A 24,641-nucleotide genomic window follows, 5' to 3' on the forward strand; every position below is an offset into this window, starting at 1 on the left:
AACAAATCAGAACAAATTGATTAATACTGACTTGCCAGGGTCTTCTTTTCAGTAGGAAAGAAGCAGCCAACAGGAAAAGATGCAAAGTCTGTAGATTAACAGTGCAAGAAAATTTGAGTTAGTGGTCTGTATTCTGCTGTTGTAGTAGGCTTGCTGAGTGTAAGGTTAGAAGATTTAAATCCTGGTTTTGAGGAGCTGAAATATGTTAAGTCAACTGTGAAACTTAGCCTACCCAGACACTGAAGCCAAAAGCATAAAAGGGCCATAAAAACAACTCTACACTTTCTGAGATGATATATTTAACAGACTTACAAGAGCAGGTCTGGAAAAAGAACTGTAAATCCTTGTGCCTGGGAACCTGAGCCAGCTTCTAAGCCACTTGTCTACACAGTGAACAATTAAGTTGAGGAGAACTGAATGTTGCAAGGACAGCAGGATAAACATCATGTGGATGCTCTCCTCGGTGTAGTTAGTTGTATTGCCTGGGGAAAGAGTTGAGCTCCAAAGTCCATTTGCAAACTGAAGTAATTAATTCTTAGTCATTCTGGAAATATCTAACTGATAAAATTGCTCTGTATTGACAGACCTCAGAGAGCTGAGGGTGGAGGACAACTGAAGACACTCCTTCAGGGTGCTTCTCAGGGGTGTGTGCTGTCTGTTCGTTCTGGGACGCAGTGTTGAGCTGGGATTCAACCAGCGCAGTTCTGCTGAAGACAGAACTTATTGCTCTGAGCTGAGGTGCAACCACAGATGTAATCTGTCAAGCTTGAGAAGTCAAAACAACCCCATGCAGTGCTACAGGCCAGGGTCAGAGTGGCTGGAGAGCAGCCAGGCAGGACCTGGGGGTACTGGTTGACAGTAGGCTGAACATGAGCCAGCAGTGTGCCCAGGTGGCCAAGAGGGCCAGTGGCATCCTGGCCTGCATCAGGAACAGTGTGGCCAGCAGGGGCAGGGAGGCCATTGTGCCCCTGTACTCAGCACTGGTTAGGCCACACCTTGAGTCCTGTGTCCAGTTCTGGGCTCCTCAGTTTAGGAAAGATGTGGAGATGCTGGAAGGTGTCCAGAGAAGGGCAACAAAGCTGGGGAGGGGTCTGGAGCACAGCCCTGTGAGGAGAGGCTGAGGGAGCTGGGGTTGCTTAGCCTGGAGAAGAGGAGGCTCAGGGGAGACCTTCTTGCTCTCTACAGCTACTTGAAGGGAGATTGTAGATAGGTGGGGGTTGGTCTCTTCTCCCAGGCAACCAGCACCAGAACAAGAGGACACAGTCTCAGGCTGTGCCAGGGGAGGTTTAGGCTGGATGTTAGGAAGAAGTTCTTCATAGAAAGAGAGATTTGCCGTTAGAATGTGCTGCCCAGGGAGGTGGTGGAGTCACCATCATTGGGATGTTCAGAAGGAGACTTGACAGGGTGCTTGGTTGCATGGTTTAGTTGATTAGGTGGTGTTGGATGATAAGTTGGACTCAATGATCTTGAAGGTCTCTTCCAACCTGGTTTATTCTATTCCCCTTCCCTTCCCTTCCCTTCCCTTCCCTTCCCTTCCCTTCCCTTCCCTTCCCTTCCCTTCCCTTCCCTTCCCTTCCCTTCCCTTCCCTTCCCTTCCCTTCCCTTCCCTTCCCTTCCCTTCCCTTCCCTTCCCTTCCCTTCCCTTCCCTTCCCTTCCCTTCCCTTCCCTTCCCTTCCCTTCCCTTCCCTTCCCTTCCCTTCCCTTCCCTTCCCTTCCCTTCCCTTCCCTTCCCTTCCCTTCCCTTCCCTTCCCTTCCCTTCCCTTCCCTTCCCTTCCCTTCCCTTCCCTTCCCTTCCCTTCCCTTCCCTTCCCTTCCCTTCCCTTCCCTTCCCTTCCCTTCCCTTCCCTTCCCTTCCCTTCCCTTCCCTTCCCTTCCCTTCCCTTCCCTTCCCTTCCCTTCCCTTCCCTTCCCTTCCCTTCCCTTCCCTTCCCTTCCCTTCCCTTCCCTTCTTTTTGCAAATAAAATAAATAAATATTTCCTATTATTTCACAGAAAGGGAAGAAAAAATTGGTTTCTTGTATATATGGAACAGATGCACCCCAGGGGAGCTGTCTGAGTAATTCCTGAAGTTAAAAGAAAGAAAGGAAAAAACAGTTATTAAGAGCTCCCAGTTGTATGTCAGTCTGCAGGGATTTGGGAACATGAAAACACATTGGATTCTGCCCTAATTGCCTGCCAGGAATCAATAACAGCTGAAGGTACTTCACTGCTGTATAGTGAGGCCTGGGCAGCTTTTATTAATTTCAAAGCTTACTCACCATAGATGGGGGTTGAGGGATGTTGCTTCTCCCTGTCCTCAGTTTCTCTCCTCACAGATGCTTCTGTTCAGTGGTACTTCAAGAGACAGCCCTGCACAAGTTGAGTTGCTGTGCCTGGTGTGATACTGGAAACATTTTGTTTTTCCCCACCAAGGCAGTTTGCCTCACCTGCATTTGGATTTATTTTGCAGGAGAGGATTGTCCTCAACTGTGTCAAATGAAACTAGAGGTTTTACTGCTGGGGGAGGTTGTATAATTCCTTCTCTTGGCTGAGCTGCCTCTAACTACTGGGAAAAGAAATCTGAGTGTTCTGAAAAAACAGGCATGACTTTTCTTTTGCTTCACTTTCTCCACTGTGTATATCTGCCTTTCCTCTCCTTCCCTCAACACTCCTTCATCTGCCTTTTCTGACACTTGATGCTGCTCACTCATGCTCTCCTGTCTCACCAGGTTGTGTGTTTGTGTATATTTTTCTTTACTGTTTTTAGTAAAGTAGGTTGTTTTTTTCCCTTTTCCAACCCATCAGGAGAGGGTTTCACACAGAGCATCTGTGACTTGTTCAGTAGCCAGTCCAGCCCTAACCCTCAGCAGTGCCCTTCCCCAACTTGTCTCTCCCCGCTCCCCTCCTTCCCCAAGCACTTTTACTCCCCAGTGTTGCTGCCCCTTTGGCTTGGTTCCCATTCAGTCTGCTTGTCCCTCCCATTCCCTGAACCTCTTCCCCTGTCATCCTTGATGTCTCCTTACAGTTGTTAAACTGTTGGCTGCTGTAGGGATCTGTCAGGGAAGGAAAGAACATCTTATTAATGACTTCCTGAAAATGCAAAGAGGTTTTATGGAAGATCAAGAAGAAAGATTGGAAAAAAATACAACCTCTTCCCTGTAGTTCAGTAACATCTTTATCAGAAGGCTGTGGAGAGGTATTTGCAACTGTTATTAGCTAGTGTTAATTTATTCCCTGCTTTAGGGAGCCCTTTATAACAAGGCTTATCAGATTGAAAAACCAACAACAGATACTTAAGAACCACACAGGGATCCCTGGTTTGGGGATTTTTTTGTATTCAGAGAGCTGGAGCACACTCTGTATCACAGTATCACAGTATCACCAAGTTTGGAACAGAGACCTCAAAGATCATCAAGTCCAACCTGTCACCACAGACCTCATGACTAGACCATGAGAGTGAGACCAAGAGTGGCTGTCCATGGGTCCGTGTCCCAGTGGAGGCCAGGGACAAGCAGAGGCCCTCAGGGATCAGTCCTGGGAGCAGGCTTGTTCAACATCTTTGTGGGTGCCATGGACAGTGGCACTGAGTGCACCCTCAGCAAGTTTGCTGATGACACCAAGCTGTGTGGTGCAGCAGACAGGCTGGAGGGAAGGGAGGCCATCCAGAGGGACCTGGACAGGCTGGAGAGGTGGGCACAAGCCAGCCTCAGGAGGTTCAACAAGACCAAGGGCAGGGTCCTGCAGCTGGGTCGAGGCAATCCCAGGCACAAATCCAGGGTGGGCAGTGGCTGGCTGGAAAGCAGCCCTGAGGAGAGAGACTTGGGGGTGCTGGTGGAGGAGAAGCTCACCAGGAGCTCTCAGTGTGCACTTGCAGCCCGGAAAGCCAACCAGATCCTGGGCTGCAGCAAGAGAAGTGTGGCCAGCAGGGCAAGGGAGGTGATTCTCTCTCTCTGCTCAGCTCTGGGGAGACCCCACCTGGAGTACTGCCTCCAGTTCTGGAGCCCCTATTCCAAGAGGGATCTGGAGGTGCTGGAAGGTGTCCAGAGAAGGGCCACGAGGATGAGCAGAGGGCTGGAGCACCTCTCCTGTGTGGACAGACTGAAGGAGTTGGGGCTGTTCAGTCTGGAGAAGAGAAGGCTCCCAGGTGACCTAATTGTGGCCTTCCAGTATCTGAAGGGGGCCTACAAGAAGGCTGGGGAGGGACTGCTCAGGATCTCAGGTAGTGATAGGACTAGGGGGAATGGAGTGAAGCTGGAGGTGGGGAGATTGAGGCTGGAGGTGAGGAGGAAATTCTTCCCCATGAGAGTGGTGAAGCCCTGGAATGGGTTGTCCAGGGAGGTGGTTGGGGTGCCGTCTCTGGCGGTGTTTAAGCCCAGGCTGGATGAGGCTCTGGCCAGCCTGACCTAGTGTGGGGTGTCCCTGCCCATGGCAGGGGGTTGGAACTGGATGATCCTTGTGGTCCCTTCCAACCCTGACCGATACTGTGATAGTACTATGATACTATGATACCTGAGAAGTGGTTTTTCTGGGTGACTAGTTGTGGTCAATAAAGTAGCTGTTCCTCCTCTTCTCAATGCATCCACTGAAGTTCATGTGCAAGAGAACCATCTTCCATCAAGGTGCAGTAAAGACAACCCCTGTGAGGAGAATGGTGACAAAATTGGAGATGATTTTTTCACTGATACACTGAGCTTGGTTTGTATGATGGACCATTAGGTTACCTTAAGGAGGGCAGTGCTGAGACTACTGTGTGTTTATTCTCCTCTGGTGAGACCTCACCTGGAGTACTGCATCCAGCTCTGGAGCCCTCAACACAAGGTGGATAGGCACTTGATGGAGCAGGTCAAGAGGATGGTCAGGGGGGTTGGAGCACTTTCCCTGTAGGGAGAAGCTGAGGGAGCTGGGGTTGTTCAGCCTGCAGAAGAGAAGACTCCAGGGAGACCTAATAGCAGCCTTCCTGTACCTGAAGGGGGCTACCAGAAGGCTGCAGAGAGACTGTTTACAAAAGCCTGCAGTGACAGGACAAGAGGGAGTGGTTTCAAACTAGAGCAGAGATGATTTAGATTGGCTGTTAGGGGGAAATTCTTTACCATGAGGGTGCTGGAACACTGGCACAGGTTGCCCAAGGAGGTGGCTGAGGCCCCATCCATGAAGATATTCAAGGTGAGACTCAGCAGGGCTCTGAGAAACTTCTCTAGTGGAGGATGTCCCTGCTGACTGCAGGGGTGTTGGACTGGGTGACCTTAGGAGATCCCTTCCAACCCAAACCATTTTATGACCATTTTATGCTTCTATTTAGCTAAGGAATGTACTTCAGCTTAGGACATTACTACTGGTCTGTGGATCTGAAATCCCTCCTTGCAAACCAGTTTGTTTTGAGAGTCAAGCCAACTTTTTGCAACATTTGGCTGTTCTTAATGAGTGAGGAGCTCATAAAAAGGAAATCTCCAGTTCAAATTGCTGGTGATTCAGCCAGTGTCTGACAAGAGCAGACTACAAAGGCAGCTCAGATGAAATCAAGTGCTAAAACTTGGATGGATGCTTTTGTTCTCAGATGGTTGTCAACCCCCTCTGGATTGCTAGAGAAAGCAGTAGAGATGTTGATAAATGCTGTGGAAGTTGATGCTCAGAACATCAGCTGTGCTGACAGTAACCAGCGTTTGCTGTGTGTTCTCAAGTTGTGTTAGCTCTGGAGGTGGTCACCCAGAACACAGTGTCTCCTGAGGTTAAAATTTGTCTGTGCTAGAGTCACCATAGGGACAGCTTTGACAGAAATGTGTTTCTGAAAGAATTTCACTTTTTCTGGCATTAATTCTCCTCTGCCACATCTGGAATTTTGTGTCCAATTCTGGGCGCCTCAGTTCACAGTAGTAGTAGTGGTAGCAGTATCATAGTAGTATCAGTCAGGGTTGGAAGGGACCACAAGGATCATCTAGTTCCAGCTCCCCTGCCATGGGCAGGGACACCCCACACTACATCAGGCTGGCCAGAGCCTCATCCAGCCTGGGCTTAAAACCTCCAGGGACAGCACCCCAACCACCTCCCTGGACAACCCATTCCAGGGCTTCACCACTCTCATGGGGAAGAACTTCCTCCTCACCTCCAGTCTGAATCTCCCCACCTCCAGCTTCATTCCATTCCCCCTAGTCCTATCACTACCTAGTTCAAGAAGGACCTCAGGAAACTGCTTGAAAGAGTCCAGTGCAGAGCCACAAAGATGTTGCAGGCAGAGGAACATCTCCCTGATGGGGACAGGCAGAAGGAGCTGAGGGCTCTTTAGCTTGGAGCAGAGGAGCCTGAGGGGTGACCTCATTGCTGTGGAGAAGGATGTGAAGGGCGGCATCAGGAGGACAGAGCCAGGCCCTTTTCAGAGGTACCAAATAACTGCACCAGGGGGAATAGAGTAGAGTAGAGTAGAGTAGAGTAGAGTAGAGTAGAGTAGAGTAGAGTAGAGTAGAGTAGAATAGAATAGAATAGAATAGAATAGAATAGAATAGAATAGAATAGAATAGAATAGAATAGAATAGACCAGGTTGGAAGAGACCTTTGAGATCATTGAGTCCAACCTATCACCCAACACCATCTAATCAACTAAACCATGGCACCAAGCACCCCATCAAGTCTCCTCCTAAACACCTCCAGTGATGGTGACTCCACCACCTCCCTGGGCAGCACATTCCAATGGCCAATCTCTCTCTCTATGAAGAATTTCTTCCTAACATTCAGCCTAAGCTGCATGCAATGGCTGCAAGTGAAGCAGAGGAAGTTCCATGTGAACATAAGGAAAACTTTTTCGCTGTGAGGGTGGCAAAGACTGGAGCAGGCTGCCCAAAAGGGTTGTGGAGTCTCCTTCTCTAGAGACATTCAAAACCTACCTGGATGCATTCCTGTCTGACCTGATCCAGGTGATCCTGCTCTGGCAGGGGGGTTGGACTCCATGATTTTTTTTTTGAGGTCCCTTCCAACCCCAAAGGTTGTGTGATTCAAGAGGGTTTAAATGAGTAGATCACTTTCTGACATGTGCTGTAGTCTCAATGCAATGGACACAGAGTCTCAAGAATCTTAGTAGATCCTTGAAATTGACAAGTGGTGTTAGAAGTGAGTGTTGGTGTTACTTAAATCACAGAATCACCAAGTTTGGAAGAGACCCCAAGGATCATCAAGTCCAACCTGTCACCACAGACCTCATGACTAGACCATGGCACCAAGTGCCACGTCCAATCCCCTCTTGAGCACCTCCAGGGACGGTGACTCCACCACCTCCCTGGGCAGCACATTCCAGTGGCTAACAACTCTCTCTGGGAAGAACTTTCTCCTCACCTCCAGCCTAAACTTCCCCTGGCACAGCTTGAGACTGTGTCCTCTTGTTCTGGTGCTGGTTGCCTGGGAGAAGAGACCAACCCCTTCCTGGCTACAATCTCCCTTCAGGTAGTTGTAGAGAGCAAGAAGGTCTCCCCTGAGCCTCCTCTTCTCCAGGCTAAGCAACCCCAGCTCCCTCAGCCTCTCCTCACAGGGCTGTGCTCAAGGCCTCTCCCCAGCCTTGTTGCCCTTCTCTGGACATGTTCAAGTGTCTCAATGTCCTTCCTAAACTGAGGGGCAATGTTCCTTTGACTACAAAAACAACCAACCAACCCCAAAAAAATACAGCAGACACGACTCCTAGGTTGATAACTGGAAAACTGAAAAGCTAAATCCACCTGGTGATAGTATTTTCCTATTAAAATAGAATTACTGAAGAACCCTGATACTTCACACATCCCAAGCTACCTCCTCCAGTGGAATAAATCAGTTCTATTGTTTTAAAGAGCGTACCTTGCATGTGGAAATTGTTAGGTTGTTTTTCTTAAGCAGATGTAAAAGGTCTCAGCTAACAACTCTCAATAGAGTACTTGAGGAACAGTGGTAGAGGAGAGGAGAAATCAGAGCTGTGCTTCCAAAAGTCCATTCTTCCTGGCAGGAGCCAGAAGTAAAACCTGCAAAACCAGAAGCCCAAAGATCTCTCATGCAGTAGTTGCTGTTTAGAAGAGCAGTGGCTTTTTACTTCCTTTGGTTTGGCTTTCATTTAGGATTTCAGCACTTTTTGCTTGGTGCTTTTCACATCAGTGTCCAAGCAGAAATAGGTAACACATGGTCTCCCTGAAAGGGTTCATGCTGGGACTGCTGCTGTTCAGTGTCTTCCTCAGAGGCAGATAGTGGGATCAAGTGCACCCTCAGTAAGCTTGTGGATGACACCAAGCTGAGTGGTGTAGCTGACTTGCTGCAGAGATGGAATGCTGTCCAGAGGGACCTGGCAGGACCCTTGTGAACATCATGAGATTCACCAAGGCCAGGTGCAAGGTCCTGAACCTGGGTTGAGGCAATCCCTCATATCAACACAGGCTTTCAATTGCCTCCTGTCTGATTGCTTTTACATCTGTCCATTAACTACATACACACTTGGATTACACACATCCTACACCCCAATCCTTCATTCTCCAGCATGAACAGGCTCAGGTCTCTCAACCTCTCTTCCTATGAGAGATGCTTCAGTCCTGTCATCATCTCCACGGGCCCTCCTTGCATGCACTTCAGTACACCCATGCTTTTCTTGCCCTGAAGAACCCAGGGCTGGGCACAGCTCTCTTGATGAATTATCAGCAAGGCTGGGAAGAGGGAAATGAACACCTCTGTCAACCTGCTGTCAGTGCTGTTACTAATGCAGCCCAGGATGCTGTTGGCCATCTTTTCTCTGAGGGCATGGCTTATGGTCCACCGAAGCCACCAGCTTATGTTTGCCAAGCTGCTTTCTAACCCTGCCTGGGTTATTCCTATCCAGGGGCAGAGCTTTGCATTTCACTGTGTTCAGCTGTGTTGTGCCCCTGTACTCAGCACTGGTTAGGCCACACCTGGAGTCCTGTGTCCAGTTCTGGGCCCCTCAGTTTAAGAAGGACATTGAGACTCTTGAATGTGTCCAGAGAAGGGCAATGAGGCTGGGGAGAGGCCTGGAGCACAGCCCTGTGAGGAGAGGCTGAGGGAGCTGGGGTTGCTTAGCCTGGAGAAGAGAAGGCTCAGGGGAGACCTTATTGCTCTCTACAATTACCTGAAGGGAGGCTGTAGCCAGGTGGGGGTTGGTCTCTTCTTCCAGGCAACCAGCACCAGAACATGAGGACACAGTCTCAAGCTGTGCCAGGGGAAGTTCAGGCTTGAGGTGAGGAGAAAATTCTTCCCTGAGAGAGTTGTTAGCCATTGGAATGTGCTGCCCAGGAAGGTGTTCAAGAGGGGATTGGATGTGGCACTTGGTGGCATGGTTTAGTCATGAGGTCTGTGGTGACAGGTTGGACTTGATGATCTTTGAGGTCTCTTCCAACCTTGGTGATTCTGTGATTCTGAGCTGTATGAGATTCCTGGTGGCCCATTTCTGAAACTGCCTGTCAAGGTTCCTCAGAATGTGCCTGTCATCAGTGAAGAGGCTAAACAATATTGGTCCCAGTATCAATTTGCAAGAGTACTCCACGGGTATGGAATACAGCTGGGCTTCATACTTTGGTAGAATACCCTTTGAGCACAGCAGTTGTCATGGTGTGAGTACACCTGGACTTCATTCTTCTGTAGAATACCCTTAGAGCACAGCAGTTGTCATGGTTGGAGCCCACCCAGCTGGCCACAAAGCACTGTGTAGCTGCTCACTCACTCCTACCCACCTGTGGTGAGATGAAGAAGAGAAAGGGCAACAAAAGGCTCAATCACCTTCCCAGAGACTGAGGTCAGGCTGATCAGACTGCAGTTCCTCAGATCCTCCTTACCTCTTGAAGGTAAGGGTGATACTTGCTTGCTTCTAAGTCTCAGGAAACTCACACAAACCACCATGACCTTTCCAAGGATAATCAATAATGGATTTGCAACATCAGCACCCTGGGGTGCATTGCAACAGAGCCATGGAGTTGTGCCTGTCTAGTTCTTTAGATGTTCCCTAGGCCAGTCCTTTGCAACCCTCACCATGATGGGATTCTGTAATTCTGCCTGTGATTGAAGTGGCTGAATGTACTCTGGGACTGGAGTGGGTGAGGTAGACATGACATGCCTGAGTTTCAGGTGGCTCTAGAAAGTTAGCAGAGCATCACCAAAGTGTCCTTGAAAAGCAATTACTCATTGCAGTCCTTCCTCATAATCTGTCACTGCAGCCCTGAGATACCCAGGCATCCACATTGTGCCTGGGATTCTAGCTTGCTTGCTCCAGCTGTCACAGAATCACTGAACATTAGAGGTTGGAAGGGACCTCCAGAGATTGAGTCCAACCCCCCTGCCAGAGCAGGATCATCCAGGGAGGTTTACACAGGAATGCATCCAGGTGGGTTTGGAAAGTCTCCAGCTTCCCTGGGCAGCCTGTTGCAGGGCTCTGTCACCCTCACTGTAAAGAAGTTTCTCCTCATGCTGAGGTGACACCTTCTGTATTTAAGTTTGTATCCATTGTTCCTTGTCTTATTACTCACACCACTGAAAAGAGCTTGGCCCCCTCCACTTGACGCTCACGCCTCAGGTATTGATAGACATTGATCAGATCCCCTCTCAGCTGTCTCTTCTCCAGACTAAACAGCCCCAGGGCTCTCAGTCTCTCTTCACAGGGGAGATGCTCAAGTCCCCTAATCATCCCCATGGCTCTCTGTGGGATTCTCTCCAGCAGGTCTCTGTCTCTCTTGAAGTGGGGAGCCCAAAACTGAACACAGTATTGCAGGTGTGGTCTCAGCAGGGCAGAGCAGAGAGGTAGAAGAACCTCCCTAGCCCTGCTGGCCACACTTGTCTGGATGCACCCCAAGGTCCCATTGGCTCTCTTGGCCACAAGGGCACATTGCTGTCCCATGCAGAACTTGCTGCCCACCAGCACTCCAAGGTCTTTCTCCATGGAGTTGCTTTCCAGCAGGGCAGCTCCTAACCTGTCCTGGTGCCTGCTGTTATTCCTCCCCAGATGCAGGACCCAGCACTTGTCCTTACTGAACCTCATGAGGTTTGACTGCATCCAGCTCTCAGCCTGCCCAGCTCTCACTGGATGGCAGCACAGCCTGAGGGGTGTTAGCCACCACCCCCAGTTTTGTATTAATTAGAATAGAATAGAATAGAATAGAATAGAATAGACCAGGTTGGAAGAGACCTTCAAGATCATGGCATCCAACCCATCAACCAACCCAACACCACCTAAACAACTAACCCATGGCACCAAGCACCACATCAAGTCTCCTCCTGAACACCTCCAATGGTGGTGACTCCACCACCTCACCAGGCAGCCCATTCCAATGGGCAATCACTCTCTCTGTGTAGAACTTCTTCCTAACATCCAGCCTAAACCTCCCCTGGCGCAGCCTGAGACTGTGTCCTCTTGTTCTGGTGCTGGCTGCCTGGGAGAAGAGACCAACATCCGTCTGTCTACAACCTCCCTTCAGGTAGTTGTAGAGAGTAATAAGGTCACCCCTGAGTCTCCTCCTCTCCAGGCTAAGCAACCCCAGCTCCCTCAGCCTCTCCTCACAGGGCTGTGTTCCAAACCTCTCACCAACTTTGTTGCTCTTCTCTGGACTCGTTCCAGCAAGTCAACCTCCTTCCTAAACTGAGGGGCCCAGAACTGGACACAGGACTCCAGGTGTGGCCTAACCAGTGCAGTGTACAGGGGCAGAATGACCTCCCTGCTCCTGCTGGCCACACTGTTCCTGATGCAGGCCAGGATGCCATTGGCCCTCTTAGCTGCCTGGGCACACTGCAGGCTCATGTTCAGCCTACCATCAACCAGTACCCCCAGGTATCATCAAGAGCTTGCTGAGGGTTCATTCAATGCCCTCATCCAGGTTGCTAATAAAGATGCTGAACAAAACTGGGCCCAGCACTGATCCCTGGGGAGCACCACTGGCCACAGACCTCCAAGTTGACTCTGTGCCACTGAGACAACCCTCTGAACTCTGTTGTCAAGCCAGTCAGTTACAAGTGGTTTGTTTTTTCACTCCTTCAGTTCCAGCTCTCCTTTTTAATCCTTCTGTCTCAAATTTTCATAGCCTGGGGTGGGGTTTTTTGGAACTACATGCAAATCTCATTTGGGAGCAAAAGGCTTTCAGTGCTGTCTGCTGCACTACAAAGTATTTCCAGGGTGTAGGAGGAAGATGGAAATAGACTGCAGCATGCAACTGTCCTTTGCAAGGTGTATTAACAGGCTGCAAGTTCAACCAGTTGTGAGGACTTCACAGCTGCTGGGCATGGCTCTCAGCTGCAGACATTTGAGGCCCTCGAGTGATAGCTTGTAGTGATTTTATTACTTTATGATGAATGCAGGCTTACAATCTGCTGCCACTCCAAGAGTGACTTTTGTTTAACAGTTCAACACTGCAACAAAAAGGGCAAATGCTGAGGGCACTGTTGTCCTTGTCATGTCTGTTGTAAACCATGGGCTCTCCAGGGAGTGCATCAAAGAACCTGCAAAAGTGAGCAGCACTTCAGGTCTCTTTGTAAAGATGTGATCAGGAGAGGACAAGGTCTGGTCTTGTTGGAATCTCCTTTTTGCTCTGGATGGATTAAATTGGTTGCTTTCCATGGGTGGTGAGGACACACATATTGGATAGAATTCACTTGTTCTTAAAACAGCTGAAAAACTGCCTGTTCCCTATGCATCTGGTTACACTGCTGTTGCTCTTGAAGCAGTCACTTAAGTAAGAGGTAAACTCTTGTCACACAGTGGACTGCACCAGACTGAGTCTTAACTCTTGACAAAGCCACACTGACTGCTCCTACTTCCCTTCTTGCCTTTCACATGTCTGAAATAGCTTTCCAGACTCAGCTGCCTACTATGCACCCAAAGAAAGTGCTTTTAATGATGGAACTGAGTAGGCAACTTGTTCATCCATGTGGGCCTCCTGCAGCCCTACCTTTAAACAGTCACTTAAGTAAGAGAGAGACTCTGTCACACAGTGGACTGCACCAGACTGAGTCTTAACTCATCTTAAGCAAAAGGTGAACCTGAAATCCCTGCCACTTCACCCTTTCAGAGGGATCTGTGCAACAACCTGTGTTTGAGCATGGACTTGAGAAGGCTTCAGTGAAATGCAGCACACCCAAGGGCCTTAGCTTTCCATCTGCTCTGTGTTCTTTCTCCCAAGCTTTTCTGTTGTTCTTGTGTTTTCTCCTGCTGCCTGCAGAGTTAACCAGGTGCTTTAAGGACTCTCTTCAGAAGCATGCTCTCAGAACTGGCAGTGCTCTGGGAGCTGTGCTGGAGGAGGTGTCTTGGTTTTCAGGTTGTGTAAATCAGCAATAATAAATGCAGTTGTGAATAGTGAGGATGAAGAAGTGATGAGATGAAAAGTATGGTTATATATGAACAGTTAACATCAAAATGCAGGATAAAGCTTTATTGCTTGAAATCCTTTTCCCTCCATGAACACACCCCTGTTTTCTTAAGTGTGGTAGTTTTAGGCTGTGCCTTCAAAATTTATCACAGATCTTGAGCAGAAAAGTAGTAAAATGTACGTAAATCACTACTGGGTGTAAAATGGAAAACAAAGGTAATTCTAAACAATCCCCTTCCCTCCCCTCCCCTCCCCTCCCACCATATGCTCCCTGTTCAGGTGCCTGTATGATTTTGGAGGGGTTGTGTTACTGAAATGCAGGAATTTGTTTTCATGCAGGTAAGCAAACACTGAAGATCTTTGATGGGAATGATGCAGTGAAACGCAACCAATTTCGGCTGATTTCTGTTCCGAGGATTGCAAAAAATGAGGAAGTTGTGGTAAGATACCTGCTGGAGGTCAATATTCCACTGTGATAAAGGGGCACATGACTGCAGCATTGAGAAAGTTGAGCTTTGCAGATGTAACTCAGCAACATCTGTAAATGGTCTGTAATACCACAGTGTAATTGGACTTTGTCGTGTAGGGCTCTTATTTTAGAGCAGCTGAAGAACAAGTTTTTTGCCATGGGGGTGGTGGAACACTGCAGCAGGTTGTCCAGGGAGGTAGTTGAGGCCCCATGCCTGGAGATAATCAAGGTGAGGTTCAACAAGGCTCTGAGCAACCTGATCTAATTGAGGATGTCCCTGCTCACTGCAGGGGCGCTGGACTGGATGACCTTGGAGGTCCCTTCCAACCCAAACTGTTCTGTGACTCTAGGAAGAAATGTTGGCCTTTGAAGTGAGTGCTTTCCTGCTTTCACAGAACCATCAAATTGGTTGGAAAAGACCTCTAAGTTTGTGGAGTCTAACCAACAGTGTAGGACCACCATGGCTGTTAAAGCGAGTCACAAGTACCCAGGTGCCACGTCCACGGGTTTCTTGATTACCTCCAGGGGTGGTGACTCCACCACCTCCCTGGGCAGCCTGTTTGTAGCTGCAGCATTATGGAAACCACACCATTATCACATGTTGTTAAGCAGTCATTCTCCTTCCCTGTGTGACACTGAATCTTGATGCTGTTGATGTGAGCAATACTGGATAATCAGCTCCTTAGATGTTGCTCCTCTTCTGTAGTGTTTAATGTTTTGAGGTGTATCCTGGTCAGCCACTGCTTGTTGCACATCTGTGACCCAGCTTTGAAGACAGAAGCATGCCAGAGTTGCCCACACTCCTTGGCTGTGAAAGTAATGAATTGCCAGTCATGTAATGGCCACTCCTTAGCTTTTGCACTGCTCCCTCTGGGGTGGAAATGTGACTCAGTACTAAATCAAATGCTCTGCACAGACCTTTGTTTGCTAGCATGGGCAGAGACCCCACGCTGTGCAGGAATGAAGCCCAGAGCAGGTATAGGGCTGTGCACAGTAGAGCTGAGCACAGTGGGGAGTCATAGTCATAAAGGACTTGTCACAGGAGCCTGGAAGATTTATTACATCAGAGTTTTAGCAGTGTGAAACTACAGCTCATTAGGATTTTTGTGATACTGTGCTCAGAATCAACAGGAGTTTTCAAAATGCTTTATAGTGTCCTGCATGCCACAGATCTTCAAGGAAAATTGTGTGCAGTGCTGGAAACACCTTTATGCAGGAGACCTACTTGCCTTTCAAATACATTTTATCAGGCTACTCCTTACAACAGCAGGGCAGATTAATACCAGTTCTGTTAAGTGGCTGGCTGGGCTCTGTTCACTGCACCATCTGTGCTAGCAGAGGGGCAGCAGGCATGGGCCACTACTGGAAGTAAAATTCCTCTGGCTGCATGAATCTTCCAAGCTTTCCCCTTCACATCTGTGTGGGTTCAGGGCAGCTCACTAGTTTTCAGCATCCTCTTAGTGCAAGAAGCTTGGATATGCAGAGCTGGGTGCAACCAGGTGTACTTCACCATTTGTCTTGTGGAGTCAATTCTGCGTGCAGCCAGCACAGCTGAATGTTTCCATTCGACCTGTGGAGTTAAAATGGCTTTATCAATGGAGAAATGTACTGAGGGCTGTGTTCAAGACCAGTGACACATCAAGTTTTCATTTTTGCATCTTCCACTAGAATTTTGTTTCCAAAACTTCACTCTTGTGTTTTGCCATTGCTGTTTACCCACTCCTCTGTGCTTAAAAGGTGCATTAAAGCTTGGTTCCATAAGCAAGGTACTGATAAACGGTGTCTCTCCAAGGAAATGTTGATTTATCTCACTGTGTTGTAGGAGGCTGCTTTGAGGGCATACTACATAAATGATGACCAGCAGGAGTATGAGCTTCAGACCTTCACACAGCAGGCACTACTGTCTGATGATGTCATCAACAGGAATGATGCTGCAGAGGACAGCAACTTGGGCTCGGTGTTCCGAGAATCCGTTCCTGAAGCTTGGATCATCAGGGCCAAGCCAAAGGATGAGGAAGTGATCAGAATTTATCCTGCCTGGCTGAAGTGAGTGCTTTCCTGCTTTCACAGAACCATAAAATTGTTTTGGTTGGAAAAGACCTCTAAGTTTGTGGAGTCTAACCAACAGTGTAGGACCACCATGGCTGTTAAACCGAGTCACAAGTCCCCAGGTGCCATGTCCGCAGGTTTCTTGAACACCTCCAGGGATGGTGATTCCACCACCTCCCTGGGCAGCCTGTTCCAATCCCTGACCATTCTTGCAGCAAAGAAACTTTTCCTAATACCCAGCCTAAGCCCCTCCTGGCACAATTTCAGGCCATTTCCTCTCATTCTGTCAACTGATACTAAGGAGGAGAGACCAACCCCCCCACCTTGCTCCAGCCTCCTTTCAGGGAGGTGTAGAGAGCAATGAGGTCTCTCCTCAGCTCTCTTTTCTCCAGACTAAACAATCCCAGTCCCATCAGCCATTCCTCCCCTTCTCCTTCTCTGGACATGCTCCAGCTTTCCTAAAATTACAGAACAATTTGGGTTGGAAGGGACTTTAAAGATCATCTGCTTCCATCCTGCCTGCCATGAGCAGGTCAACCTTATCACAGGGCTATCCTGCTTGACTGCATTTGTCCTTCTGTAATCTGGCCTGGTGTGTTTCAGTTACTGAAGTGGCCTAAGTGTAGCAGAGGATGTAGCTGCTGCTTCTTCTGTGTTTCAGGATCCTTCTGTTTATTTTTCTGAATCAATAATGTGAATATTATTCATTTGCATGCCTGGAAACGTGCTTGTGGGTTTCTTTACGTGCACAGAATGTACTATGCAACTCCTGCAGTTCTATTACCCTGTCTTTGGCCAGAGAAGATGCAGCTTCTCATTAACTGCCTCTGTGAAACAAATGATGACATACACATGTCACTTGAAAGCTTGATGGCTTTTTGGAAGGAGTATTAAGTAGCTTCTGATGTGTGAACAGGAGGAAATAATAAAAGATAATCATCTGTTCCATTAACCACTGGGACAATCAATACACATTTTAAGCATATTTAGCAGTGGAAACAAGGCTGACTGGTGTGCTATTAATTTCTTGAGGGCAATGGGATAAAGCTTTAAACTTTTGTTCATTTTACTGTTTCAACTGCATTGCCAAATTTTATGGGAGACTTGGAGGCAGTTCTGTGCAGGGGAAGAAATCTGTGGGCTGTGCTACAGCCCTCACGAGCAGCTCCCCGAGAGGAGAGTCTTTGCTCATTTGTGGGGGTCAATGCTGTATCTGCCATGAGCCTCAGTGAACAACTTTCTTCAGCTGACACAAATGTCTGCCTGTGAAAATTTCTGCTTAGGTGAAAAAGGTACACACAGGGCAGATCAAGTAGTTGTCCTAAAAGAAGTGTTTCTTTTCTCTTTAGAGTAGGCATGGCCTATGTCTCTCTACGAGTGAATAAGGACAGCACCACACAGACTGTGATCAAAGAAGTGCTTCCCTTGCTTGGAAGGCAGGTAAATGACAGATCATCAGTGTGTCCAGGTACAGCCTGAGTGACCCTGAAGTGGGGTGGGTATGCTTTTTGTCCTTAGAAATAAGTAAGTCAGTGGTCCATCTGCAGTGAATGTGCATTGAATGCTGTTTGTGTTTGGTAGATGATCTGTTGTGGCTGGTATGGTGCTCAAAACTTCCTGCAGTCTGTATGGTAGGCCTGGTTGCTCTGTGCTGGAAGCTACCATTAGTCTTTCTGGGTCAGGTCAGGTTGACTTGTATGAGCACAGTGATTCTTGGCATGGAGTATGGGTGCTTCTTCTGGTTGCTCCTGTCTTGTGGTATTTAAAATGCACTTCTATTAGCATTCTATTCTCACCTTGTTGGGAAACTGGCAGTCACTGCTTGATTCCTGCTTCTTTGTGGTGCTCTGCAAAGGAAATCATGGGAATCATAAAAGTACCACAAGTTGGAAGGGACCCATAAAGCTCATTGAGTCAAACTCCCTGGTCCTTGCAGAACTATCTAAAACTAAAGCATTTGACTTTGTTCAGGCACTCTGTGGACTCTTGACAGGCTTGGTGCTGTGACCACTTGCCTGGGGACCCTCTTCCAGGGACCAGCCACCCTCTGAAGAACATTTTTCTGATGTTCTGATTTTTTTGTGTTGTGGCAGGGATTGCAGCTTCTGATTGCAATCTGATTCGTCGTTTATTATTGCTCTGCAGGCTTTTAAGAGTGAATTCCACCAATATCTTTGTTGTAGGTCTCTAGCCTTCTTCAGTGGCAAAAACATTCAGGACTACATCATTTTCCTAATCCCTCCACTGCACACCTTGAGGAAGCTATAGGCTATGATGAGGTCACCTCTCAACCATCCCTTCTCCAAGCTGAACAAACCAATTAACCTCAGGCACTCCTCCTAGGTGAGGCCTCTTTGAGGCCTTTCACTGGCCTGGTGCTGCTCCTCTGGCAGCACTTACAGTTTGATGTCCTTACATTGAGGCACTCCAAAACCGCACACAGGTCTCAAGGTGGGACCTCCCTAGTGCAGTGCAGAGTGGGATAATCACCTCCCTCCAGCAGCCCAGCTATGCTGAGCTTGATGGAGCCCAGACCTGGAGCCCAGCTGGCACTTTTGACTACGAGGGCACACTGATGACTCATATTCAACTTGCCATCAACTCAAACCCCCCAGATCTCACTCCACAGGGCTGCTCTCCAGCCTCTTGTCCCCCACTTGGTATGTATAATGAGGATTGCTCCAGGTGTTGCATCCAGTTGGTGATTGCCCAGCTCTCTGGTCGATCCAGATCCCTCTGCAAGGACACCCTGGAGGGAGTCTGCAGCTCCTTCTGGGTTAGTATCACCAGCAAACTCAATGTACATTTCATTCCACATGCTTTTTATAGAAACACTAAAAGACCACTGCCCCTGAAATCAAGTCCTGGGGACCTCACTGATAACTGGCTGTCGGTGTGATGTAACCCTGTGAGCTCAAACCATCATCCAGTGGCTCACCCAACATACTATGGATTTGTCTAGCTGTGTGCTGAGTGGTTTTTGTCCAGAGGAATACTACAAGAGGCAGCATCAAAAGCTTTGATGAAATCTAAAACCACCACATCCACTGGCTTTCCTTGGTCAGTGAGATGGATTACCTTGTCATAAAGAGAAATCAAGTTGGTTGAGCAGGACTTTCCCCTCCTGAAGTCATGCTGGCTATAACAAATGACTGCATTGTCTCTCAAGTGTTCTTCAATAACTCCCAGAATAACCTTCATAACCACCAGGCACTGAAGTGAGACTGAGAGCTCTCCCTTCTTAGTCTTCTTGAAAACTGAATATTTGTCAGCTTGTAGTCAGCTGGGACCTCTCTGGACTCTAAAAGTGAAATAGGATAGGATAGGATAGGATAGGATAGGATAGGATAGGATAGGATAGGATAGGATAGGATAGGATAGGATAGGATAGAATAGAATAGAATAGAATAGAATAGAATTAACCAGGTTGGAAGAGACCTTTGAGATCATCAAGTCCAACCTATCACCCAACACCATCAAATCAGCTAAACCATGGCACCAAGTGCCTCATCCAGTCTCTTCCTAAACAGCTCCAGGGATGGTGACTCCACCACCTCCCTGGGCAGCACATTCCAATGGCCAAGCTCTCCTTCTATGAAGAACTTCTTCCTAACATCCAGCCTAAACCTCCCCTGGCACAGCTTGAGACTGTGTCCTCTTGTTCTGGTGTTGGTTGTCTGGGAGAAGAGACCAACCCCCACCTGGCTACAACCTCCCTTCAGGCAGTTGTAGATAGCAATGAGGTCTCCCCTGAGCCTCCTCTTCTCCAGGCTAAGCAACCCCAGCTCCCTCAGCCTCTCCTCACAGGGCTGTGCTCCAAACCCCTCCCCAGCTTTGTTGCCCTTCTCTGGACACCTTCCAGCATCTCAGCATCTTTCCTAAACTGAGGGGTCCAGAACTGGACACAGGACTCAAGGTGTGGCCTAACCAGTGCTGAGTACAGGGCACAATGACTTCCCTGCTCCTGGTGGACAGAGGTCTCACAATGATTTCGGCTCTTTCAGTACCCTGAGAGGAATCCCATCAGGTCCCTCAGATTAATGCATATCCAGCAGCAGCAGCAAATCTCGGGCAAGTTTAAGGTCAGCTGTGAGTTTATCATCCCCCCAGTCATGATCTTCCAGCACAGGGCTCCAAGGTTCCCAAGGCCCATCATCAGTGTTGAAGACAGAGCTGAAGAAAGCATTAACTGTCTCCGCTTCATCTTTTCCATGTCTGTGGAGGTGGCCAGTCTCATCCAGCAACAGACCAATGATCTCTCTGATTCTCCCATTAACATACTTAACCCCCCCATTTTCTTTATCTGTTACAGACAAAGTGTTATGTACTGTCTGCATTCCTTCCTGCCACACTGGGGATTATTGGATCCATTTTGTAACCTTGTGGTACATGCATGGAATGGTTTGGGTTGGAAGGGACCTTAAAGATCCTATAGTTCCAACCCACTGCCATGGGCAAGGACACCTTCCACTAGATCACAATGCTCAAGGCCTCGTCCAGCCTGGCCTTGAACACCTCCAGAGAGAGGGCATCCACAAGGCAACCTCACTAGGCAACCTGTTCCAGTGTCTCACCACCCTCACTGTCAAGAATTTCTTCCTAATAACCAGATGGAGGTAATTCCCTTGGAAGATGATCTCTTTTCAGTCTGCTTGTCTTTCTTATCAGAATCACAGAATTATTGAGGCTGGAATCAACCTCTCAGATCATCAAGTCCCAGCCTATGACCTAACCAGCCCATTGACCAGACCATGCCACTAAGTGCCACATCCAGTCTTGCCTTAAACACCTCCAGGGATGGCAAGCCCACCACCTCCCTGGGCAGTCCACTCCAATATCTGATTCCCCTTTTCCTGAGGAAGTGCTTCCTAACATCCAGCCTAAACCTCCCCTGACACAGCATCAGGCCATGCCCTCTCATCTTGTCACAAGTTGCCTGGGAGAAGATCCTGACCCCCACCTGACTACAACTTCCCTTTTGGTTGCTGTGGAGTGTGATAAGGTCCCCCCTGAGTCTCCTCCAGGCTGAACATCCCCAGCTCCCTGAGCCTCTCCTCACCAGACTTTTCCTCCAGCCCCCTCAGCAGTCTGGTTGGTCTCCTCTGGACCCACTCCAGCTCCTCAAGATCTTTCCTGAAGTGAGGGCCCAGAGCTGCACACAGTGCTTGAGGTGAGGCCTCACCAGTGCCCAGTACAGGGCAGAATTCCATCCCTAGTCCTGCTGACCACACTGTTCCTGATCCAGGCCAAGATGCCATTGGCCTTCCATGCCCCCTGGGCACATTGCTGGCTCATGTTCAGCAGCTGTCACCCAGCACTGCCAGGTCCCTCTCTGCCAGGCTGCTCTTCAGCCACTCATCCCCCAGTCTGCAGCACTGCATGGGGTGATTGTGGCCAAAGCATAGGAGCCTGCCCTTGGCTACTTCTTGTGCTTGCTGCCAAACCAGCACTACTTCTAGGAAACATATTAGTAGAATTTGCAAGTGTGCCAAGCTCTGGAGGTCTCCATCAGTAAGGACATGACTCTATAGCATGCCCATTTCATTCATGCTTCCAGTGCTCCACAGAGTGGGGGCCACCACCACCTTTCATGGAAGCATGCACATGGCTGATGAGGGGATCACTGTAGATCTCCTGTCTGGGTGTGCACTCTGCATGCAGCTCATTTTGCACTGTAGGATAGTTAGAATCATAGAATGCTCCAGGCTGGTAGGGACCTCCAAAGATCATCCAGTCCAACCTCCCTGCAGTCAGCAGGGACATCCCCAACTAGATCAGGCTGCCCAGGGCCTTGTCAAACTTCACCTTGAGTATCTCCAAGGATGGGGCCTCAACCATCTCCCTGGGCAACCTGTTCCAGCGTTCCACCACCCTCATAGTGAAGAACGTCCTGATACCCAATCTAAATATACTCTTCTCTAGTCTGAAGCCATTGCCCCTTGTCCTGTCACTGCAGCCCTTTGCAAACAGTCTCTCTGCAGCCTTCTTTTAGCCCCCTTCAGGTACTGGAAGGATGCTATTAGGTCTCCCCAGAGCCTCCTCTTGTCCAGGCTGAACACCCCCAGCTCCCTCAGCCTGTCCTCATAGCAGAGCTGCTCCAATCCCCTGAACATTTTTGTGGCTCTCCTCTGGCCCCTCTCCATCAGGTCCATGTCTTCCTTGTGTTGAAGGCTCCAGGCCTGTACACAGCAGTCCAGGTGAGGTCTCACCAGAGCAAAGTGGAGGCATCACCTCTCTGGATCTGCTGGCAACACTGCTTTTGAGGCAGCCCAGGATGTGATTTGCTTTCTGGGCTGCATCAAAAGATGCATTCTAGGATTTGATTTCAGTCCTTCTCCTCAAATGCTGTTGGACCTTTTAACATAGCTTGGAACATCTTGTCTGAAGTCTTGTCTCACCTGAAAATAAAAGCTGTCAAACAGGGTAGTTGGGTGCTGTTATGGGAGAGGTCTTCACATCTCTGTACCTGGGAAGCTCATTTTGTTGTAAGAGTGTTAATTCCTTGGATTAATTGGAATTTCTCTGATACTGATAGGACCTTTTTGAAAGCATTTTCTCCTTTTTCTGCTGTATGGAGATGAGCATAGAGGAAGCCCTTTAATATCCAGAGTTTGTGTGTGCGTGCTGCAGACCCTTTCCAAGTTACTCTCAACAACTTTCAGGCAAAGCAAATGTGGACAGTGGAGGCTTTTAGCTCCCTTGTTCATGACGTGGAAAGCAAGTTCATCTGTTCTCTGAGTCTCAAGGCCAAGAATTAAAGAGACTTCCTCAGTCCAAGGAGGATTGGATTCATCTTAGTAAATGGTTCAAGATTGGATTCATCTTAGTAAATGGTTCAAGATTGGATTCATCTTAGTAAATGGTTCAAGACTGGATTCATCTTAGTAAATGGTTCAAGATTGGATTCATCTTAGTAAATGGTTCAAGACTGGATTCATCTTAGTAAATGGTTCAAGATTGGATTCATCTTAGTAAATGGTTCAAGATTGGGTTAATCCTAGTAAATGGTTCAACTCTTGGTTGTGCCAGCTTTTGTCATCCAGCTATGAGGGACTTGGGTAGTCCCTGGCAGCATAGTTTGGAGAAGGGACTGGCACAAGTGAAGAGGGTTTTGTTCCATCAGTGACATTGGAGTCCTCCAGAAGATGGGGCTTTTACCAAGCCTGCTTTCTGAGCCTTCTTCTCAAAGAGCAGGTTCATTCCCAATCCTGCATGCTACCTCTGGAAGGACACCCTGGAAGCACCCTAGTTGAGCTACTGGTCACTGAAGAGGGCTAGAGATGACCCTGCCTTACCAGAGTCCCTTCACTGTGGGGCTGTGAGGATGCTGATGTAGTTGAGGGCACAGGATCCCGACACCATGTGTGGGAGACTTGAGTGTGAGAAAAGGAGATGATGCCTGGCTCAGGGGGAAGTGGGTTAGGGGAAGAGCATCATGGTTGATTTAAAACTGTTTACTTTTCCATGCTCTGTGTGTGCAGTGTGTAACATAAACATCTGGCAACATGAGGTTTCATTCAGGGACTTAGATGTTTCATCTTTTGGCAGACGGAGTGCCTTCAGAATTTCAAGCTGGTGGAAGTGCTGATGGGCAGTAAGCAAGGTAAGTGAAGGAGCACTGGCCAAAGGAACATCTGTAACTGATCTTCCAGCTTTATTTTTGTTGGGTTTTGGGTTTTTTTTTTTCCCTTTTAACACAGTCAGAGTTAAATTTGTTTTTACAGTAAATGCCTTCACCGTTGTGTTGAAAGCTTCACCACTGTGTTGAAACACTTAATCAACATGATGGTGGTTCTTTTCAGTCTTCAGTGGGAATCTGGTTCCCTTCTGTTCCTTCATCATCCCATAAAGGTTTATTGGTGGTTTCTGGTGGGTATTGCACTTTGTCAAGAGCTCTGTTTTGGGCAGCTGACTTTAACTGGCACAATTTTCTTAATGGCAGTCGTTTAGAAAGATTAATTGTAAAGTCCAGCTGGCTGCTTTCACAGAATCTTAGGGGTTGGAAGTGACCTCAAAAGACCATCCAGTCCAACCCCCCTGCCAGAGCAAGATCACCTAGATCAGGTCAGACAGGAAAGTACCCAGGTGGGTTATGACTATCTGCAGAGAGGGAGCCCCTGGGCAGCCTGTTCCATTGTGCAGTCACCCTCCCAGTGAAAAAGTTTCTCATTATGTTCACATGGAACCTCCTCTGCTCTAGCTTAACACCCATTGTCCCTTGTCCTGTCATTGGACATCAGTGAGCAGAGTTTGGCTCTGTCCTCCTGATGCATAGATATGAATAAGGTCATCCCTCAGGCTCCTCTTCTCTAAGCTAGAGAGCCCCAGCTCCCTCAGCCTTTCTTCACAAGGGAGATATTCCAGCCCATCATCTTTGTGCTTGACTCTTTCCAGCAGCTTCCTGAGGTCCTTCTTGAACTGAGGGGCCCAGAACTGGACACAATATTCCCTTCATTCTCTCCTTCTCCTCCCTGACACTGCCCCCAACAAAGAGCAAATTCAAGTTGAAGGAGTATGTGTATGCATTATGAAATCCATAAACACACACTCCTAGCAGGGGCTGAGCTGGTGCCTTCTGAGCTCACATCCCTTTATTCTTCATCATTTATAAGGCTGCACAGTGAGGGTGGTGGAACTCTGGAGCAGGTTTCCCAGGGAGGTGCTTGAGGCTCTGCCCTAGAGATGCTCAAGGTGGGGTTCAACAATGCTCTGGGCAACCTGATCTGGTTGTGGATGCCCCTGCTGACTACAGAGGGAGTTGGACTGGATGACCTTCAGAGGTTACTTCCAACCTGGACCATTCTATGATGAAACCACTAAAGCACTCTGGCCACTCCTGGGTCAATA

General features: G+C 48.4%; 1 protein-coding gene across 1 annotated transcript in view; it reads left to right on the forward strand.

The window, feature by feature from the left end:
• DGKQ (diacylglycerol kinase theta) overlaps positions 1 to 24,641 on the forward strand; it is a 154,067-nt gene that overhangs the window by 83,685 nt on the left and 45,741 nt on the right. The window contains exons 9-12 of the mRNA XM_054178888.1: positions 13,616 to 13,716; positions 15,568 to 15,791; positions 17,144 to 17,234; positions 23,343 to 23,397. Of these exons, the coding sequence (XP_054034863.1) occupies positions 13,616 to 13,716; positions 15,568 to 15,791; positions 17,144 to 17,234; positions 23,343 to 23,397 (471 nt within the window). The remainder of the gene's footprint in view (positions 1 to 13,615; positions 13,717 to 15,567; positions 15,792 to 17,143; positions 17,235 to 23,342; positions 23,398 to 24,641) is intronic.

The sequence above is a fragment of the Dryobates pubescens genome, chromosome Z (genome assembly GCF_014839835.1).
Source record: "Dryobates pubescens isolate bDryPub1 chromosome Z, bDryPub1.pri, whole genome shotgun sequence".
In the NCBI taxonomy this organism is placed as follows: domain Eukaryota; kingdom Metazoa; phylum Chordata; class Aves; order Piciformes; family Picidae; genus Dryobates; species Dryobates pubescens.